Source organism: Martes martes, assembly GCF_963455335.1.
Source record: "Martes martes genome assembly, chromosome: 9".
Classification (NCBI taxonomy): domain Eukaryota; kingdom Metazoa; phylum Chordata; class Mammalia; order Carnivora; family Mustelidae; genus Martes; species Martes martes.
Genome location: NC_137896.1, coordinates 66,385,239 through 66,405,733, shown reverse-complemented (window position 1 = coordinate 66,405,733; position 20,495 = coordinate 66,385,239). Strand labels below are relative to the sequence as shown.

General features: G+C 35.7%; 1 protein-coding gene across 1 annotated transcript in view; it reads left to right on the top strand.

Annotated features, from left to right (window-relative positions):
• TSGA10 (testis specific 10) overlaps window positions 1–20,495 on the top strand; it is a 126,021-nt gene that overhangs the window by 86,594 nt on the left and 18,932 nt on the right. Inside the window, exon 16 of the mRNA XM_080814887.1 lies at window positions 11,870–12,079. Coding sequence (XP_080671013.1) covers window positions 11,870–12,079 — 210 coding nt within the window. The remainder of the gene's footprint in view (window positions 1–11,869; window positions 12,080–20,495) is intronic.

The following is a 20,495-nucleotide window of genomic DNA, read 5'->3' as shown; positions in this document are numbered from 1 at the left end:
TCCACTGGATATTTTTTCCTGCTTTGTTGAAGATTATTTGACCATAGAGTTGAGGGTCCATATCTGGGCTCTCTACTCTGTTCCACTGGTCTATATGTCTGTTTTTGTGCCAGTACCCTGCTAACTTGGTGATCACAGCTTTGTAGTAAAGCTTGAAATCAGGCAGCATGATGCCCCCAGTTTTGTTTTTCTTTTTCAACATTTCCTTAGCAATTCGGGGTCTTTTCTGATCCCATACAAATTTTAGAATTGTTTGCCCCAGCTCTTTGAAAAATGCTGGTGGAATTTTGATCAGAATGGCATTGAAAGTATAGATTGCTCTAGGCAGTATAGACACTTTAAGAATGTTTATTCTTCTGATCCATGAGCATGGAATGGTCTTCCATCTTTTTGTGTCTTCTTCAATTTCTTTCAAGAGCGTTCTGTAGTTCCTTGAGTATAGATCCTTTACCTCTTTGGTTAGGTTTATTCCCAGGTATCTTTGGTTCTTCGTGCTATAGCAAATGCAACTGATTTTCTAGTTTCCCTCTCTGTATTTTTATTGTTAGTGTATAAGACAGCAACTGATTCCTGTACATTGACTTTGTATCCTGCCACATTACTGAATTGCTGTATGAGTTCTAGTAGTTTGGGGGTGGAGTCTTTTGGGTTTTCCATATAAAGTATCATGTCATCTGTGAAGAGAGTTTGACTTCTTCATTGCCAATTTGAATACCTTTTATTTCTCTTTGTTGTCTGATTGCTGTTGCTAGGACTTCTAATACTATATTGAACAAGAGTGGTGAGAGTGGGCATAATTATGGCCTTTTCTACTTAACAAAGTCCCTTTAACTTTTCTTGTAAGGCTGGCTTAGTGATGATTAACTACTTTAACTTTTGTATGTCTCAGAAACTCTTTATCCCTCCTTCAATTCTGAATGATAACCTTGCTGGGTAGAGAGTTCTTTGTTGTAGGATTTTTTTTTTTTTTCCTTTTGGCACTTTGAATATATCATTCTGCTCTCTTCTGCAAAGTTTCTGCTGAAAAATCAGCTGGTAATGCCATGGGGCTTGCCTTGTATATAACTAATAGGTTCTCTCTTGCTGTTTTTAAAATTTTTTATCTTTTGTCTTTGACTTTTTTTTTTTTTTTTTTAAGAGAGAGAGAGATCACAAGTAGGCAGAGAGGCAGGCAGAGAGGGAAGAGGAAGCAGACTCCCTGCTGAGCAGAGAGCCCGATGTGGGGCTTGATCCCAGGACCCTGGGACCATGACCTGAGCTGAAGGCAGAGGCTTTAACCCACTGAGCCACCTAGGCGCCCCTATCTTTGACATTTTAACTATGTCGTGATGTGAACCTCCTTGGGTTCATGTTGTTTGGAACTCTCTGTGATTCCTGAACTTGGATGTCTATTTCCTTCCCAAAGTTAGGGAAGTTTTCAGCTATTATTTCTTTAAAAAAGCTTTCTACCCTTTTTTTCCTCTCATTCCCTCTGGAATCCCTATAATGGGATTATTTGTTCACCTGATGTTGTCTAAGAGATCCTTTAACCTATCTTCATTTTTTAAAAAGACTTTATTTATTTATTTGACAGATATCACAAGCAGGCAGAGAGGCAGGCAGGGGGGTGGGAAGCAGGCTGCCTGCTGAGCAGAGAGCCCAATGTGGGGCTCGATCCCAGGACCCTGAGATCATGACCTGAGCCGAAGGCAGAGGCTTGAACCACTGAGCCACCCAGGTGCCCCTATCCTCATTTTTAATTTTTTTTTTCTGTTTTGCTTGGTGCTTTCCATTACCCTGTCTTCCACATTGGTGATTCATTCTTCTGTGCCCTCCAGTCTATTGTTAGTTCCTTCTAGTGTATTTTTTTCATTTTGGTTATTGTATTTTTCAACACTAATTGGTTCTTTTTTATATTTTTTATATTTTCTGTTTCTTTGCTGAAGTTCTTATTGAGTTCATCCAGTCTTCTCCCTAGTCTAGTGAGTATGTTTATGATCATTACTTTGATCTTTTTATCAGATAGATTGGTTATCTCCCATTTCATTTTGTTCTTTTTTTAAGTTTTTTTCTCTTTCTTTTATCTGGAGCATATTCCTCTGTCTTAATTTTCCTTGCCTTTCTGTGTTTGTTTGTATGAATTAGGCAGAATAGCTACTTTTCATAAGCTCGATGGAATGTTCTTGTGTGTGATCTTTCTCTATGTAGACTGTGCCTGGTGACTTTTTCTGGCTGGCTGGAGCTGTGGCTGAATGGGCTAGGGGATCTGGGACACTCAGTGCTGAGACTGATGGGATGGATGGAGCTAAAGTGGGCATGGGTTGGGGCTGTCCTTGGATTCTCTGCACAGAGGGCCTCTTGGTTGGACAGCAGAAGCTGAGGTGCGTGGAAACCTGAGAGGTCCTGGGTTCCCTACACAGAGGGCTCTCTGGCAGGACAGCTGAAGCTGAAGTGGCTTCAAGTCTGAGGGAGACCCAGAGCTCTCTAAACAGAGGACCTTATGATATGATGGCTCAACCTGAAGTGGGTGCAAGTTGGGGAGTTCTTGGGTGCTCCATAGTTGGGGCACCTTGTCAAGGTTTTTGGAGCCAATGCAGGTTATGGCCTTGGAGTCTTCCAGGGTATTTTGTGCCTGAATCATCTTTCCTGCCTTCATTTATATGGAGCTTTAAATATTTGATTCTATCTCTATTATGCTCATATAAACTATACATCATTTTTTGTTTTGTTTATTGCTCTAAGAGTATATACCATGCATTTTTGATAGTCATAGTCTGTCTTCAAATAACATATCACTACATAGTACACTTTTATTTCTTCCCTATTTCTTCCCTCCCATCATTTATCCTACTTCTTCATCTATCCCACTTCTTCATCTATTGTGTACTCCATAGTATTTTTATTATTTTCACTTTAAGTTCATTATTTCACTTTAAAGAAATTAAAATGTGTGATGAATGAACGGCTTTTTAAAATTCACCCACATATTTACTATTTTTTATGCTTTTCATTCCTTTGGTTGGAGACAAGTTTTCATCTACTATTATTTTCTTTTTGCTAGAAGAATTTCCTTTAAACATTTCTTGCAGTTTGTTGACATTAAACTTGGGTCTTATTTGCATTAAAAAGTGTTTGTTTCACCTTCGTTCCTGAAGAAGATATTTGCTGGATAGAGAATTGAGAATTCTAAGTTGGTAGAAATTTTTTTTTAGCATTTTAGCATTGTTGTTTCTTTTTTCTTAAAGTTTTTATTTAAATTCCAGTTAGTTAACAGACTGTGTAATATTAGGTTTAGGTGTATGATATAGAGATTCAATTCTTCTATATGACGGCTGGTGCTCATCAAGTACACTCCTTAATCCCCATCACCTATTTAACCCATCTCCCCCACTTCCCTTTTGGTAACCTTCAGTTCTCTATAGTTAAGCGCCTCTCTTTCTTGGTTTGCCTCTCTTTCTCTTTTCCTTATATTCTGCCTTATCTGCCTTATATAGTTTCTGGAGAGAAATCTGAAGTCAAGTTTATCTTTAGTTCTCTAAAATGTTCCTTTTTTTTCTTTCTTTTTGTTTACTCTGGCTATTTTTATTTTTATTGTTTGAATATTTTATTTATTTTAGAGCACATTAGCAGGGGGAGAAGCAGAGGGAGAGGGAAAAGGAGGTAGAAAGAATCTCAAGCAGACTCCACACTGAGTCTAGATCCAGCCCAACACAGGGCTCGATCTCACAACCCTGAGATCATGACCTGAATTACTCTATTTTTAATTTTTTTCTATTTATCACTGGTTTTCAGCAATAGCACTTTGCACAGTTGGAATTATGTTATTTTCCTTATGTTTGTAATACTCCATTATTTCATCAAATTCAGAAAATATTTGGCCATTATTTCTTCAAATATTTTTGGTTTCTCACTTTCTCTCTCTCTCATATTTTCCTGGAACTCCAATTCAAAGTACATTAGATACTTGATATTGTTCCACAAATCATTAACACTACATTTTTCTTCTGGTCTTTTTTTCTTTTTGTTTCATTTTGTATTGTTGCCATTTTTGTGTCTTCAAATCTAGTGATTTTTTTCCTCTGACATATATAATATGCTATTAATTCCATTCAGTGAAATTTTTACTTTGTGGATTATATTTTCATCTTCAAGAAGTCCATTTTTTCCTCCTTATTTTTCCCTCTAAATCCTTGAGCCTATTGAGTGCATTTATAAGAGCTATTTCAGTGTCCTTGTTTGCTAATTTCGTTATGTCTTCCACATTTCATTCTGTGTTGATTGATTTTTCTCTCTCGCTTCTTTTAAGATTTTATTTATTTATCAGAGAGAGATATAGAGAGAGTGAGCACAAGCAAGGGGAGCAGCAGGCAGAGGGAGAGGAAGAAGTAGGCTTTCTGCTGAGCAGAGATTGACCCCAAGGTCAACGCAGGGCTTGATCCCAGGACCCTGGAATCATGACATGAGCTAAAGGCAGATGCCTAACTGACTGATGCACCTAGGCACACCATGACTGATTTTTCTTTTGATTATAGATCTCATCTTCCTAATTTTGGCCCCATTTAGTAAATTCTGACTGTATTCTGGCTATTGTTAATTTCATATCCTTGAGAACTGGATTTTGAAATTGTTGGATATATCTTATCTTGCCAAACTAAGTTACTTGACTTTCACTTTATCTTTTCAAGGATTATTTATAAGTTCTTCAGGTTAGCTCTAGAATAGTCTTTATTCTAGGGCTAACTTATCCCTACCACTAAGGTGTGATCTCCTAGTTTCGATAGAGTTTTCTATTGAGTTCCTAGTTTTCTGCTGAATGCCTTGTATAGTCAGTGTATCAAAGTGTCTCCACTCTGGATGATGATATACTCCCTGGTCCAATATCAGATGTAGGAATTGCCTGGCCCAGTTTTCTTGGTTATTGTTCTTTCCTAGGAAGTTGTTCTTTGCCTGGCTTCACAGTTTCACCCAGGTATGTGCAGATTTCTGGAACTCTGTCTTTGCTTAGCCCCCTTCTCTCTGGTGCTCTGCTCCACAAATTCTAAACACTTCAGCTTCCTGAAGGCTGATAATTGTCTTTTGAACTCATTGAGGTAATCGGACTGGTTCCTTTTCCTCATGGTCCAGAATTTGTATGTAAGCAAGATGCTACAGAAACTGTATTTACTTTTTTTTTCTTTCCCTTAGAGATCAAAATTCTCTGCTACCTGCTATCCATGGTATGAAAACAAATTTTCCTTCCTATATTTTGTCAAATTTTCTAGTTGTTTGTGACAACGAAGTAATTCAGACTCTTGTTTCATGGATAATAGCTGTTTTTTACATTTTACTTAAAATCAATTCATTAACATATAATGTGTTATTATTAGTTTCAGAAGTAGAGTTTAGTGATTCATCAGCTTCATATAAAACTCAGTGCTCATTACATCAAGTGCCCTCCTTAATTCCCATCACCCAGTTACCCCATACCCCTACCCATATCCCTTCCCGCTACTTCAGTTTGTTTCCTATAGTTAAGAGTCTCTTATGGTTTGTCTCCCTCTCTGATTTCATTTTATTTTATTTTCCCTCCCTCCACCTATGTTCATCTGTTTTGTTTCTTAAATTTCACATATGAGTGAAATTATATGAGTTGTCTTTCTCTTATTGACTTATTTCACTTAGCCTAATACCCTCTAGTTCCATCCATGTCATTGCAAAATGACAAGATTTCATTCTTTTTGATGGCCGAGTCATATTCCATTGTATATGTATATACACACCACATCTTCTTTATCCATTCATCTCCTGAGGGACATCTGGGCTCTTGCCATAGTTTGGCTATTGTGGACATCACTGCTATAAACATTGCAGTACCTGTGACCCTTAGAATCACTATGTTTGTATTCTTTGGGTAAATACCTAGTAGTGCAATTGCTGAATCTTAGGGTAGCGATATTTTTAACTTTTTGAGGAATCTCCATACTGTTTTCCAGAGCAGTTGTATTCCCCAGTTTGCATTCGCATCAATAGTGTAAGAGGGTTCGCCTTTTTCCACATCCTTGCCAACAGCTAGCTGTTGTTTCCTGACTTGTTAATTTAAGCCATTCTGACTGGTGTGAGGTGGTATCTCACTGTAGTTTTGATTTGTATTTCCCTGATGCCAAGTGATGTAGAGCATTTTTTCATGTGTCTGTTGGCCATTTGTATGTCTTCTTTGGTGCAATGACTGTTCATGTCATCTGTCCATTACTTGACTGGGATTTTTTTTTTTTACTTTTATTTTTTTTCTTTTCAGTGTAACAGAATTCATTGTTTATGCACCACACCCAGTGCTCCATGCAATACGTGCCCTCTATAATACCCACCACCTGGCTTCCCTAACCTCCCACCCCCCGCCCCTTCAAAACCCTCAGATTGTTTTTCATAGTCCATACTCTCTCATGGTTCATCTCCCCTTCCAATTTCCCTCAACTCCCTTCTCCTCTCCATCTCCCCATGTCCTCCATGTTATTTGTTATGCTCCACATTATTATAATTATTATTATTTTGCGTGTTGAGTTTGATAAATTCTTTTTTTTTTTTTAAGATTTTATTTATTTATTTGACAGACAGAAATCACAAGTAGGCAGAGAGGCAGGCAGAGAGAGAGGAGGAAGCAGGCTCCCTGCTGAGCAGAGAGCGCGATGCGGGGCTCGATCCCAGGACCCTGGGATCATGACCTGAGCCGAAGGCAGAGGCTTTAACCCGCTGAGCCACCCAGGCGCCCCGAGTTTGATAAATTCTTTATAGATTTTGTGTACTAGCCCTTTATCTGATAAGACATTTGCAAATATCTCTTTCCCTTCTGTAGGTTATCTTTTAGTTTTGTTGACTGCTTCCAATTACCATCATCTTTGTCAATTTTGCATCCACTTATATTGACTAATTTTTATCCTGCTATAGTTTACATTTCTACATCTTTACATATCTGGTAATTTTTTTTAAGATTTTATTTATTTATTTAACAGATCACAAGTAGGCAGAGAGGCAGGCAGAGAGAGAGATGGGGAAGCAGGCTCCTGCTGAGCAGAGAGCCCAATGTGGGGCTTGATCCCAGGACCCTGGGATTATGACCCGAGCTGAAGACAGAGGCTTTAACCCACTGAGCCACCCAGGCGCCCCTACATATCTGGTATTTTTTTATATATATATTTTGTTTATTTATTTGAGAGAGAGCATGAGCCATGAGCAAGGGTGGGGTGGTGGGAGGGGCAAAGGGAGAGTGAGAAGCAGACACCCCGCTGAGCAGGGAGCCCAATGCAGGGCTCGATCTCAGGACCAAGATATCACAACCTGAGTTGAAGGCAGATGCTTAACCCACTGAGCCACCCAGATGCCCCTGTCTGGTATTTTTTCAGTTGGGTTCTGGAGACTGGGAATTTTACTTTGTTGAATTTTAGACTTTGGGCCTTCCTTTTAAGAGTGTTGTATTTGTTCTGGCAGGTTGTTAAATTACTTGCAAATTAACTGATACTTTTGTGATTGTCTTTAAGCTTTGATAGGGCAGGCTTAAAGTAGCCTTTTCTGTAATACTAGTTTAATCCTACCACTATGGTGTGATCTTTCTATGTTCTCTATTAAATGCCCAACCTGGGGTGTTCATTAAGGACTCCACTTTGGCAGGTTCGAACATAGGATTTTTCCAACTGTGTATCAGCTGTGGTTTTGGTTATTTTAGAGCTCTCTGGTTTTCTTTCCTAGCCTTTTGGAGTTTCACAATATATATTCATGGCTTAGTATTCAGCAACAGACTCAAGGAGACTCCTAAGCAAATTTCTGGTTGTCTTTTTTTGTGTGTGTAGACCCTTCATTTCTGGAACCCTATCCCACATATTTCAGATGCTTAGTTCTGTCTCCTTTGCAAATCAACTGCTCTGACTGAAGTTTCTTTCTCTGAAGACTGGAAAATCGTCTCCTGACAGAAAGCTGGAATGATCATAGTGCTCATCTTGTTTGTTTTCCTTCTCTCAGAGATCACAACCCTGTGGTGCCTATTGTTCAATATCTAGACGCAATCCCCCCACCTTTCCTTCTTCCCTCCCTTCCTTCCTTCCTATTTCCTTTTCTTTCTTTTCCTTTCCCTTCCTTCCTTCCTAGTTTTACACTTGTTAACAGTGGGAGGATAAGATCAGTCTCAGTTATTCTATCAAGGCTGGAAACAGAAGTATAATATATCTTTTCTTAATCCTTTTCAACTGTCTCTAATAAACATCATATATTCTAATTTTTAAAAAATTCTATCTGAGAATATCTTTCTATTAATTAGTAAGTTTACCATTTGTGTTTGAATTGCTGATTCATTTATGTTTATTATTTCCATTTTTGTATTTATACTTTACTCTTTTCCTGATTCTTTTATCTTTCTTTCCTTTATCTTTTATATATTTGTTTCTTTACCCACTTTCTACCCCGGCTACTTATTTGTTATACATTTTCAATCTAGTCTTTTAGAAGTTAAATCTATAATATGCATATTTTTAAAAGTCTATTATTAGTATTTCCAACTCTCCTCCTAAAAAATATGTGGTCCTAAGAATATTTGAATATTGAACACAATATCCTGCTTACTAATGAATGTGTTTTCTTATTCTCTCCCTCCCCCCTTACACAACCCCAATCTGTTATAATATAGTTGTATACTCTTTTATATTCACATTGGCTTTTTATAGCATTAAAAATAAATCACTACTCTTGTTTTTATTCTTTCAGTCAATGCTTATTTGTATCCACTTACATGTCTACAAAATTTTTCAACATTGCTTCTTGCATTCTATTTCTTACTTCTACATTCAATTTCTTTCTTGAGACTACTTCCTTTCTTTGATTTATGAGTTAATTTTCTCAGTCTTTGCCTGAAAATAGATTTATTTTACCCTCATTCTTGAGTATTAGTTTAGCTGAGTATAGAATTCTGAGTTGTGGGTTATTTTCCTTTGATAACTTTAAAAATAATTTATTTTGAGAAGTCTGTTCTCATTCTAATTATTTTTCTTTGTAAGTCTTCTTTTGCCATTGTTTTCTTTTACAGTCTTCTTTTTCTCTTTGTAGTTTGACTATATGTGTCTAGGTATTGTTTTGGGGTTTATCAAAAGGAGGGGTTTTGGTTTTGCCATTTATCAGTCAGAGTATTAATACTTTTAGTAGGTCTGGAAATTTTCAGATATTATTTATTTGAATATTGCCACCTTTAAATTCACTCTACTGTCTCCCTCAACTTTAATAATATGCTTGTTGGATCTCATAGTCTAAATGCTTATTAATATTTTTATTATAGTTTCCATATGTTTATCTCTCTGTGCTGTGATCTCTCTTCTAGTTCATTCTTCCCTTTTCAGCTGTACTAGTCTGTTTGTTGATGCATTCACTATGTTTTTCATTTTCTTGACTGCTTTTCCCTTCTTTCCAGAAGTTCTATTGGCTCTTTTTCAAATTTTCCTGTTTTGTCCTAAGTCTCATTCTTTGCAGTTTCTTCTTTAATGTCTTTAATACTTATAAGCATATTTTTCATGTCTTCTAAAATATTTTGTTTAATAACTTGAAGTTCTAGAGTTCTGTTCCTGCTATGTGTTATGTTGCTCCCACTCTCACTCATGGTGGATTAAGTCACCCTGAGTTTGTAAGCTCCTTTAAAGGAGAACTTTCCTGCAGAATCTTTTATGGCCAGGAATATGGGTTTGCTTCTACAAAGGGATTCTGTGTTATCATTGGGATGGGACAAACTTTATGTTAAAGTTTATAATTGTTAGTCAGTACTGTGCAGTCAGACTCCAAAACTGAATAAAGTTAGACCTAAGGTTTCTTACAGAATAAATTTTTTCCCTACTTAGAGAGTAGGAGAAGATAAACTTTCAGTTATATCTCTGTGAGGGTGAGTGGATTTTTCCTCTGGAACCTCCTTTCAAGTGTTCCAGATTATGAAGATGACCTAGTTCCAGTTATCCATTAGTCCTAACTTCTTTTCTCCTGTCCTTCATTCAGTGTTTAAACACAAACCTTTCACTGTCACTGGGTCTTCCTTCCCCCAACTTTTAGCTTCAGGCCTTCTCAATTTCTTCCTGCTCCGAATTTGTTTTATCTTTGTCTTTGGCAAATATGAAAATTTATTTTTCTTTTCTGCAAGCTCAGCTGTGAATGGTAAAATTTTTTTTCTATTTTACCAAAAGGTTTTCCTCTTAGCTTAATCAGCTATCTTACTAGAACCTGAAATATCCAGTATTATCTTTTCAAGGCACAAAACTAATCCTATTATCTCCCTCTTTTTTTCCATGGATAAAGACCTAAATTTTAACCCAGCTTATCAGCCTCTGTCTTGTGAGTTTTTTTGTTTTTCTTTTTTTTGTTTTATTTTTATTTATTTATTTATTTATTTATTTATTTTTTGGGGTATGCAGCAAGTGTTCTTTTTTTTTTTAATTAAATTTTTAATTTATTTTCAGCGTAACAGTATTCATTGTTTTTTCACCACACCCAGTGCTCCGTGCAAACTGTGCCCTCCCTAATACCCACCACCTGGTTCCCCCAACCTTTCAAATGCATATGCTATCACTCTTCTCTGTGGTCTCTTGAGTTCTAGCCATACAAATTTTCTCTTTGTTGTTGGAGCATGTCATTTTCCCTCCCTCAACACATTCCCCCTGGGGTCTTTGAATTTAGCATTCCTTCGGTTTGAAAAACCACCTTCCCCAACCCACACTGTATATCTATCTACACACCATTCAGATCTCAACTCATGTGTCATTTACTTGAAGGCTTTCCTGACTTCTCTGACCCTCTTAGTCTGGATCACTTTACTTTGTTATATACTTTTTTTCTCTAGAAGTATTTGGTTAATATGTATTTATATAGTCATTTGTGTGATTATTTGACTGATGTATGGCTCCCTCATAGTCTGGAAGTGTCATGAGAACAGAGACTATTTTGGTTATCACTGGCTATGCATCTAAGCACATTGGCTGGAACACAGAATATACTAAAAAATATGAAATGGACGGATAGACGGAGAGGTGGGTAGATGGATAGAAGGTTGTTTGAAGAATGAGTGAGGAAGGAAGGGGGGCAGAACTGTGGCCAAGTAACTTCTAGGAGCAATTTTTTTGTGTTTTGTACTTGTAATAGCAGGAAAATTTCTTTGTCTCTCAGTTCTGTCAGCTTCACATAATAGCAAAAACTTATCTGTAGGTGGCAGTGTACTTATGTAAGATATTTCTCTGAAACAAAAAATAGGGTGGTATTATCTTGAATTTTTAAAAGCATTTATGTAACTTGAATCTCGTCGTGCAATTTTTAAAACATGCTCTTATTTCCCATAATATGGATTAATCCTTAATTTATTCTAGTCTAGAGTCTTTTTCCCTTAGAGTTATTAGTAAGTACCAGAGAGATATCAGTCCTCATTTTATGATAATATGATTTAGGTGAACATGCCATTTAAGAATTGGAAGATGGGTATTGTGAGTGAAACAGTGGTGGCTAATGTTTTATCTTTAACAACAATAATGTTTATCTTATAGAATAATTGAAACTGTGGTAAAAATAGAACTACAGACCAAACATGTATGTATCTCAACTAACTTTCAGGTTGAGACTTTTATGAGGGGGGGAAGTTGTTTACTAAACACATAAAAATAATGACCAGTTGACCAGCTTACTCATGGATTTTATACACAGATGTTTGAAAGTCGAATTTGTCTTTCCCAGGGTGTTTTTGTATATACTATTACCACCTATATTGTATAAAGTTCCTTATAATCTAAGTGTACCATCAAAAGATTTTCCCCACTTTTCCATGTTTTAGTTTTTTCAAATTAAAAAAATGTATATATATATATATATATGTATGTAGATATATAAAATAATAATTTTGTCCTTGCAGCACTTAAATGCAGAAAGGTCTTATAAGTCCCAGATTTCTACCTTACACAAATCTGTTGTAAAGATGGAAGAGGAACTTCAGAAGGTTCAGTTTGAAAAAGTGTCTGCCCTTGCAGATTTATCTTCCACAAGGGAACTTTGTATTAAACTTGACTCAAGCAAAGAACTTCTTAATCGACAGCTGGTTGCCAAAGATCAAGAAATAGAAATGGTATGTAATACATTTTTAAATGGTTTTTTAAAATACTATTGTTACTATAAAGTTACTATCATTTTAGAAAATCAAACTCTTTTTTATAAAATATTATGTCAAACCATGTCTATAAACTTTAGATTCTATTTCTAAAGTCCAGAATATAAATTGATGAAAGCTGTATTCCAACAATAAAGAAAGTAACAGAAACTTTTTTTTTAGTATGTAATGTTTACTTTTAGCCAGAAGAATTATAAAACACATTAACATAGCAATCAGCAAAGAACTGTGAAGTTGGGGTTTATTCAGCTAAATTATAACTTTAATGATATTCTTTTAGGTTAAATTTATTTAACTGGATGGGTTCTTTTAAGCTATAATTCATTTTATTGTATATACTGAAATTGTGCTTGCCACTGTGAACATAATGTTCAAAACAGGGTTGGACCCAGTGGATATTATGCTAAGTGAAATACATCAGAGAAAGACAAATACCAAATGATTTCACTTATATGTAGAATCTATAAAACAAGACAAATGAATAATCCAACCCATAAATACGGAGAACAAAATGATGGTTGCCAGAAGGGAAGGGTGGGAGTGGGGGTGGGCAAAATGGGTGAAGGAGAGTGAGAGATACAGGCTTCTAGCAATGGAATAAATAAGTCATGGTGAAAAAAGTATAGCATAGGGAATGTAGTTAGTGGTATTGTAATAGGATAGCATGATGACAGGTGGTAGCTACTAAGCATATTCTAACATAATAGAGTTGATGAACCACTATGTTGTACACTTGAAGCTAATGTAACATCATGTGTCATAATACTCAAAAAAATAGAAGAAGAGAGAAAGAAGAAAAGAAAGGGAGGGAAAGGAAAAAGGAAGGGAAAGAAGAAAGGAAAGGAAAGGGAAAAAAAAAAGAAAGAGAAAAAGAAAAAGACAGGTCCTTGCTCTTGAGGGCCTCCCAGTATTGAGATACAAATTGTTTGGTATGAATGTTATACTGATAAAAAATATTCAAGGTTTGAGAGAGGGAATTCCTAATCAGTCTATGTGTGTCAGGGAGGACTTCATAAGGATGTACTACTGAGCTCAAAAGGGAGGAGGCATCCTATTCAGAGGGAATAACATAGATGATGGTATGGGGTTATAAGTGAATTCTCAAGTGAATAGTACGTGATTTATAATGGCATGCACAGATGAAAGTGGCTAGAGTTGTATCTGGAGAGATCATTGGAGCCTGGATCCTAAAGGAATATGTATACAAGTTGCACAGGGTAATTGAATTTAACCAAATAATAAAAAAAATCAAAGGGATATATGCATCCCCATATGTGTCTCAGCCAAATTATGGCAACAGCCCAAGTTGGGTGAATGAATAAAGATGTGGAATATATATACAATGGGATATTACTCAGCCATAAAAAAGAATGAAATCTTGCCATTTGCAATGACATGTATAGAGCTAGAAAGCATTATGCTAAGTCAAATAAGTCAGAGAAAGACAAATACAGTATGATTTCACTCATTTGTGGAATTTAAGAAACAAAACAGATGAGCAAAGGGAAAAAAAAACAAGAAAAAGGCAAACTAAGAAACAGACTCTTAACTCTAGAGAACAAACTGATGGTTACCAGAAGGGAGGTAGTGAGGGGATGGGTTAAATAGATAATGGGGATTGAAGAGTGCACTTACTGTGATGAGCCCTGGGTGTTGTATGGAAGTGTTGAATCACTATATCATTCACCTGAAACTAGTATTACACTGAATATTAACTAACTGGAATTTTAAAACTTTTTAAAAAGTCAACAAATTTTGGTCTTTACATTTCCAGTTTTTAAATTTTGTTAGTCTACTATTCGCTAGGAGGATATGATGCATTTAAGAATCATGTGTCTGTTGATTTCTATAAGAATCCACTGTTAATATTTTATTAATGAAGTGGTATATGCAAGGATTTTCTGAGTCTTCCTTTAAATTATTTTTCTTATTTTAACAAGAATTTTTTAATGATGGAAGTAACTCATGAATATATTTTCACTGTAAAAATTCAAAAAACATATCAATTTTTTCTTTAAAAATATTTTTTTGCTTGCTGTTTTCAAATTGGAAAAATAATACATGTCATTGCAAATGAAACAATATTAAGATGAAATGCCAGAAATATTATCTCAAAGTTTATTAAGATAATAATACACTATGACCAAGTCGGGTACATACCAGTAGTGGTACCAGTAATTTTCTTTAAGCCTTAAATTCATTACCCGTAGAAGTACAATATATAAACTTGAAAGTGATTTATATGAATTTTTAACCATTAAGGATGTTCACTTCAAGTTTTGTAACTTACTATTCTCATAGTATTTTTTCTATTTTTTCTTTTATTTTAAAGTACATATTACATAACCTTTTGTATCTTAACCATTTTTAAGTGTACAGTTCATTGGTATTAAATACATTCACATTGTGGTGCAGCCTTCACCATCATAACTCATTTCATCTTGTAAATCTGAAACTGTATCTATTAAACAGTAACTCCTTATTTTCCCCTTTCCCCAGCCCCTGGAAACCATCTTATACTTTCTCTCTTTATGATTTTTACTACTCTAAGTATCTCATGTAAGTGGATTTATATAGTATTTGTCTTTTTGTGACTGCTTTTTACCCTTAGCGTGATGTCCTCAAGGTTTATCAGTGTTGTAACATATTACAGAATTTCTTTTTTTTTCAGCGTAACAGTATTCATTGTTTTTGCACCACACCCAGTGCTCCATGCAATACGTGCCCTCCATAATACCCACCACCTGGTTCCCCCAACCTCCCACCCCCCGCCCCTTCAAAACCCTCAGGTTGTTTTTCAGAGTCCATAGTCTCTCATGGTTCCTCCCCTTCCAATTTCCCTCAACTCCCTTCTCCTCTCCATCTCCCCATGTCCTCCATGTTATTTGTTATGCTCCACAAATAAGTGAAACCATATGATAATTGACTCTCTCTGCTTGACTTATTTCACTCAGCATAATCTCTTCCAGTCCCGTCCATGTTGCTACAAAAGTTGGGTATTCATCCTTTCTGATGGAGGCATAATACTCCATAGTGTATATGGACCACATCTTCCTTATCCATTCGTCCGTTGAAGGGCATCTTGGTTCTTTCCACAGTTTGGCGACCATGGCCATTGCTGTTATAAACATTGGGGTACAGATGGCCCTTCTTTTCACTACATCTGTATCTTTGGGGTAAATACCTAGGAGTGCAATTGCAGGGTCATAGGGAAGCTCTATTTTTAATTTCATGAGGAATCTCCACACTGTTCTCCAAAGTGGCTGCACCAACTTGCATTCCCACCAACAGTGTAAGAGGGTTCCCCTTTCTCCACATCCTCTCCAACACACGTTGTTTCCTGTCTTGCTGATTTTGGCCATTCTAACTGGTGTAAGGTGGTATCTCAATGTGGTTTTAATTTGAATCTCCCTGATGGCTAGTGATGATGAACATTTTTTCATGTGTCTGGTAGCCATTTGTATGTCTACATTGGAGAAGTGTCTGTTCATATCTTCTGCCCATTTTTTGATATGATTATCTGTTTTGTGTGTGTTGAGTTTGAGGAGTTCTATATAGATCCTGAATATCAACCTTTTGTCTGTACTGTCATTTGCGAATATCTTCTCCCATTCCGTGGGTTGCCTCTTTGTATTGTTGACTGTTTCCTTTGCTGTGCAGAAGCTTTTGATCTTGATGAAGTCCCAAAAGTTCATTTTCACTTTTGTTTCCTTTGCCTTTGGAGACATATCTTGAAAGAAGTTGCTGTGGGTGATATCGAAGAGGTTACTGCCTATGTTCTCCTCTAGGATTCTAATGGATTCCTGTCTCATATTGAGGTCTTTTCACCATTTCAAGTTTATCTTTGTGTACGGTGTAAGAGAATGGTCGAGTTTCATTCTTCTACATATAGCTGTCCAGTTTTCCCAGCACCATTTATTGAAGAGACTGTCTTTTTTCCACTGGGTATTTTTTCCTGTTTTGTCGAAGATTATTTGACCATAGAGTTGAGGGTTCTTATGGTTCTTGGTGCTATAGTAAATGGAATCGATTCTCTAATTTCCCTTTTTGTATTTTCATTGTTCGTGTATAAGAAAGCCACTGATTTCCGTACATTGAATTTGTATCCTGCCATGTTACTGAATCGCTGTATGAGTTCTAGTAGTTTGGGGGTGGAGTTTTTTGGGTTTTCCATATAAAGAATCATATCATCTGTGAAGAGAGAGAGTTTCAAGGATGGTTCAACGTTCGCAAATCAATCAATGTGATAGGACAAATCAATAAGAGAAGAGAGAAGAACCACATGGTCCTCTCAATTGATGCAGAAAAAGCATTTGACAAAATCCAGCATCTGTTCCTGATTAAAATGCTTCAAAGTATAGGGATAGAGGGAACATTCCTGAACTTCATAAAATCTATCTATGAAAGACCCACAGCAAATATCATCCTCAATGGGAAAAAGCTTGCAGCCTTCCCGTTGAGATCAGGAACATGACAAGGATGCCCACTCTCACCACTCTTGTTCAACACAGTATTAGAAGTCCTAGCAACAGCAATCAGACAACAAAGAGAAATAAAAGGTATCCAAATTGGCAATGAAGAAGTCAAACTCTCTCTCTTTGCAGAATTTCTATCTTTTTAAGGCCAAATAATATTCCATTGTATGAATATACTACATTTTTTTCTTTTTTTTAATTTTTATTTATTTTTTAAATTTCTTTTCATTGTTCCAGAATTCATTGTTTATGTACCACACCCAGTGCTCCATGCAGTACGTGCCCTCCACAATACTCACCACCAGGCTCACCCAACCTCCCACCCCTCCAAAACCCTCAGTTAATTCCTCAATATAGTACATTTTTAAAAATTTATTCATCATAGACACTTGGGTTGATTCCATGTTTTAGCTATTGTGAATAATGCTGCTATGAATGAGTTTACAAATAGCTCTTCAAGACCTTTCAGTTCTTTTGGATTTATACCCAGAAGCTGGATTTCTGGATCAGATGGCAATTCTATTTTTAATTTTTTGAGGGAATTTGGTACTGTTTTCTACAATGACTGTATTATTTTACATTCCCAACAACAGCACACGCAGGTTCCAGTTTCTCTATATCCTTGCCAACATTTATTATATTTTAGCTTTTTTTTCCCCCTGTTCTTGATAATAGCTATCCTAGTGGTCGTGAAGTGGTCAGGCTAAGTCTAACTGTATTTTAAAATACTCCTGACATAAATTTTTTGCCTTAAAAGTTAGTTATTTATGTATATATGTTTACGCCCATTTTAAGCTATAGTTTCAAGTGCAGGGACCATCTTATTTACATTTGTATTTCCTCAGCTATGTGTATAAGGCTACAATCAAATAATTTTGTAAATTAAATTTTGATTTTGAGATAATTATAGATTCACATGCAATTGTAAGAAATAATACAAAGTATCATTTACCTGGTCTCCCCAATTATAACCTCTTGTAAAATTATTGTATAAATCAAAACCAGGATGTTGACATTGAATCAGGCAAGATATGGGACATTTCCATCAAGGATACATCATGTTGCACTTTTGTAGCCCTGTCTTTTTCCCTTCTATCCCTACCCACCTCCTTAACCCATAGCAACCACTAATCTAGTCTTCCTTTCTCTAATTTTATCACTTCAAGAATGTTACATAAATGGAATCATATGGTATGTAACTTTTTGGGCTTGGATTTTTTCACTCAGCATAATTCTCTGGAGAGTCATCTAGGTTGTTGTATGTATTAGTAGTTCATTCCTTTTCATTGTTAAGCAGTATTCTATGCTTTGGGTGTAACACAGTTTGTTTAACCATTCATGCATTGAATACTTGGGTTATTTCTAGTTTTTAGATCATACAAATAAAACCATTGTAAACATTGTCTACATGTTTTTGTGTGAAACTTGTCTTCATTTTTCATTAAATGCCCAGAAATGCAGCTTTTGGATTATATGGTAGTTGCATAATTCATTTTTTAAAAAGTGCCAAACTGTTTCCCCCAGTCTATACCGTTTTGCATTCCCACCAACAATATGTGAGTGATCAGTTTTTCCACATCTTTGTCCATAGTTGGTGGTGTCACTATTTTTTATTTTGACCATCCTGATATAGGTGTAGTGCTATATCATTGTCTAGTTGCATTTTCCTAAATTAATGAAGCAGACCGTATTTTTATATGATTATTTGCCATTTATATATCTTCTCTGGTGAAACAGCTCTCTGTATCTTTTGCCCATGTTTTCAATGAATTATTTACTTTTTTAATGTTGAATATTAAGCATTCTTTCTATATCTTAGATACTGGTCCTTTATCAGATACGTGGTTTGTAGGTATTTTCTCCCAATATGTAGCTTGTGTTTTCATCTTCTTATCGGCATCTTTCTAAGAGCAAAGTTTAAGTTTGGGTAATGTGCAGTTTATCAGTTTCCTTTTATGGATTGTGCTTTTGGTTTTAAGTCTAAAAATTCTTTGCATAGCTCTCAGTCCTAAAGGTTTTTCCTAGGTTTTATTCTAAAAATATTATAGTTTTATGTTTCACATTTAATGCTATGATCCAGTTTGAGTCAGTTTCTACATCAGGTGTGAGGTTTACATCAAGCTTCATTTTTTTGCCTATGGGTGTCCAGTTGTTTCAGTACCATTTTTTTGTAGCTTACTATTGTCATAGTATTTTTTCTAAAAATTACTCCCTCCGTTAAATTGATTCTTTACATTTGTGAAAAATCATTTGGACATACAGAGTGGGCCTATTTCTTGTTTTTCTATTCTTTTACATTTATCTATGTGTCTGTCTCTTCCCTAATACCACACAATTTTTATTACCGTAGCTGTATAATAAGTCTTTAAATCAAGTAGACTGATTTCGTCCACTTTACTCTGCTTTTTCAAAATTGTCTTAACTATTCTAGTTTCCTTGCCTTTCCATATAAATTTTAGGATACTGTATCTATATTCATAAAAAATCTTGTTGGGATTTTGATAGGAATCACATTAAACCTGGGAAGAACCGACATCCTTACTGTATTGAGACTTCCAATCCATGAATATGGCATGTTTTATTTAGATCTTCTTTGATTTCTTTTATCAGATTGTTGTACTCAACATGTAAGTTCTGTACCTGTTTTGTGAGATTTACAACTACAAAATGTAGAATATTTCTTTCTTTTTTTGAGTTACTGTAAATGGTATTGTAGTTTTAATTTTGCTGTGAGTATGTTCATTGCAAGTATATGTAAGTATTGATTTTTGAATGTTTATCTTATATTCTGTGACCTTACTGAATTCACTTATTAGTTCTAGCGGTTTTTCTGTAGATTCTTTGCAATTTTCTACATAGATGAGCATGTTATCTGAAGATAAGGACTTTATTTCTTCATGTTCAATCTTTATGCTATTTCTTGCTTTATTATACTGGTTAGTACTTTAATGCTATGTTGAATAAGAGTGGTGAAAGTTCTTGCTTTATTCCAGTCTTAGGGTAAAAAAGGAGTCAGTTTTTCGCCATTAAGCATACTGCTATCTGTAGAATTTTGTAGATGCTTTTTATTAAGTTGGGGATATTTCTGTCTATGTCTGTATTTCTGAGAGTTTTTATCATGAATGAGTATTGAATTTTTGTCAAATGCTTTTTCTACATCAATTAATATACTCATTTTTTTCTTTAGCCTGTTGGTATGATAGATTATACTGATTGATATTTGAAAACTGAGCCAGCTGTGCATTCCCGGAATCACTCAGATGATTTTAAACAAGGAAGTAGAGGTTAAGGGGAAAAGATCTATATATCTATCCTCATTCTCCAGTGAAATTATTTAAAGCACTAGAATAAGGAATTTTAGAATCTTTTACAGTCTTAGTTTACTTTTCTTCTTTAAAAAAAATTATTTACTGATTTTTGATTTGTAACCCACCTAGAAGCTTTCTAGGTATAATTTGAAAATAGTCCCTGTACTCAGAGCACTTAGAGAGACCACAAAAAGAGACAAGCTACTCCAGACTGATAGGTGGCAGTTTTATTAAGCAAAGGGAACTTGCATATGAGCCTTGTCTTGGACAGGAGAAGGATGAATGGATCCTTGCACTAGCCTACCAAATCTTAAACATTTATAAAGAGGTCCTAACTGGATTCAGTCATATACTGTGTGGGTGTTTTCAACATTGTATCAATATACCACCTCTGTGTCTTTGGAGCAGCCTCTAGGAGTGGGAAAGACAAATAGAACCCACATTTCAGGTACAGGGGAGAGGGTAGGGAGTCTTTGAGTATCTAGGTCCAGTACATAGGTCAATTGGTAGTCACATATTTATGAGGATGTTCCGCAACACTGAGATAGGTATAACCATACCAATTCACCCAGGCCTTAGTTTTCCATTTTT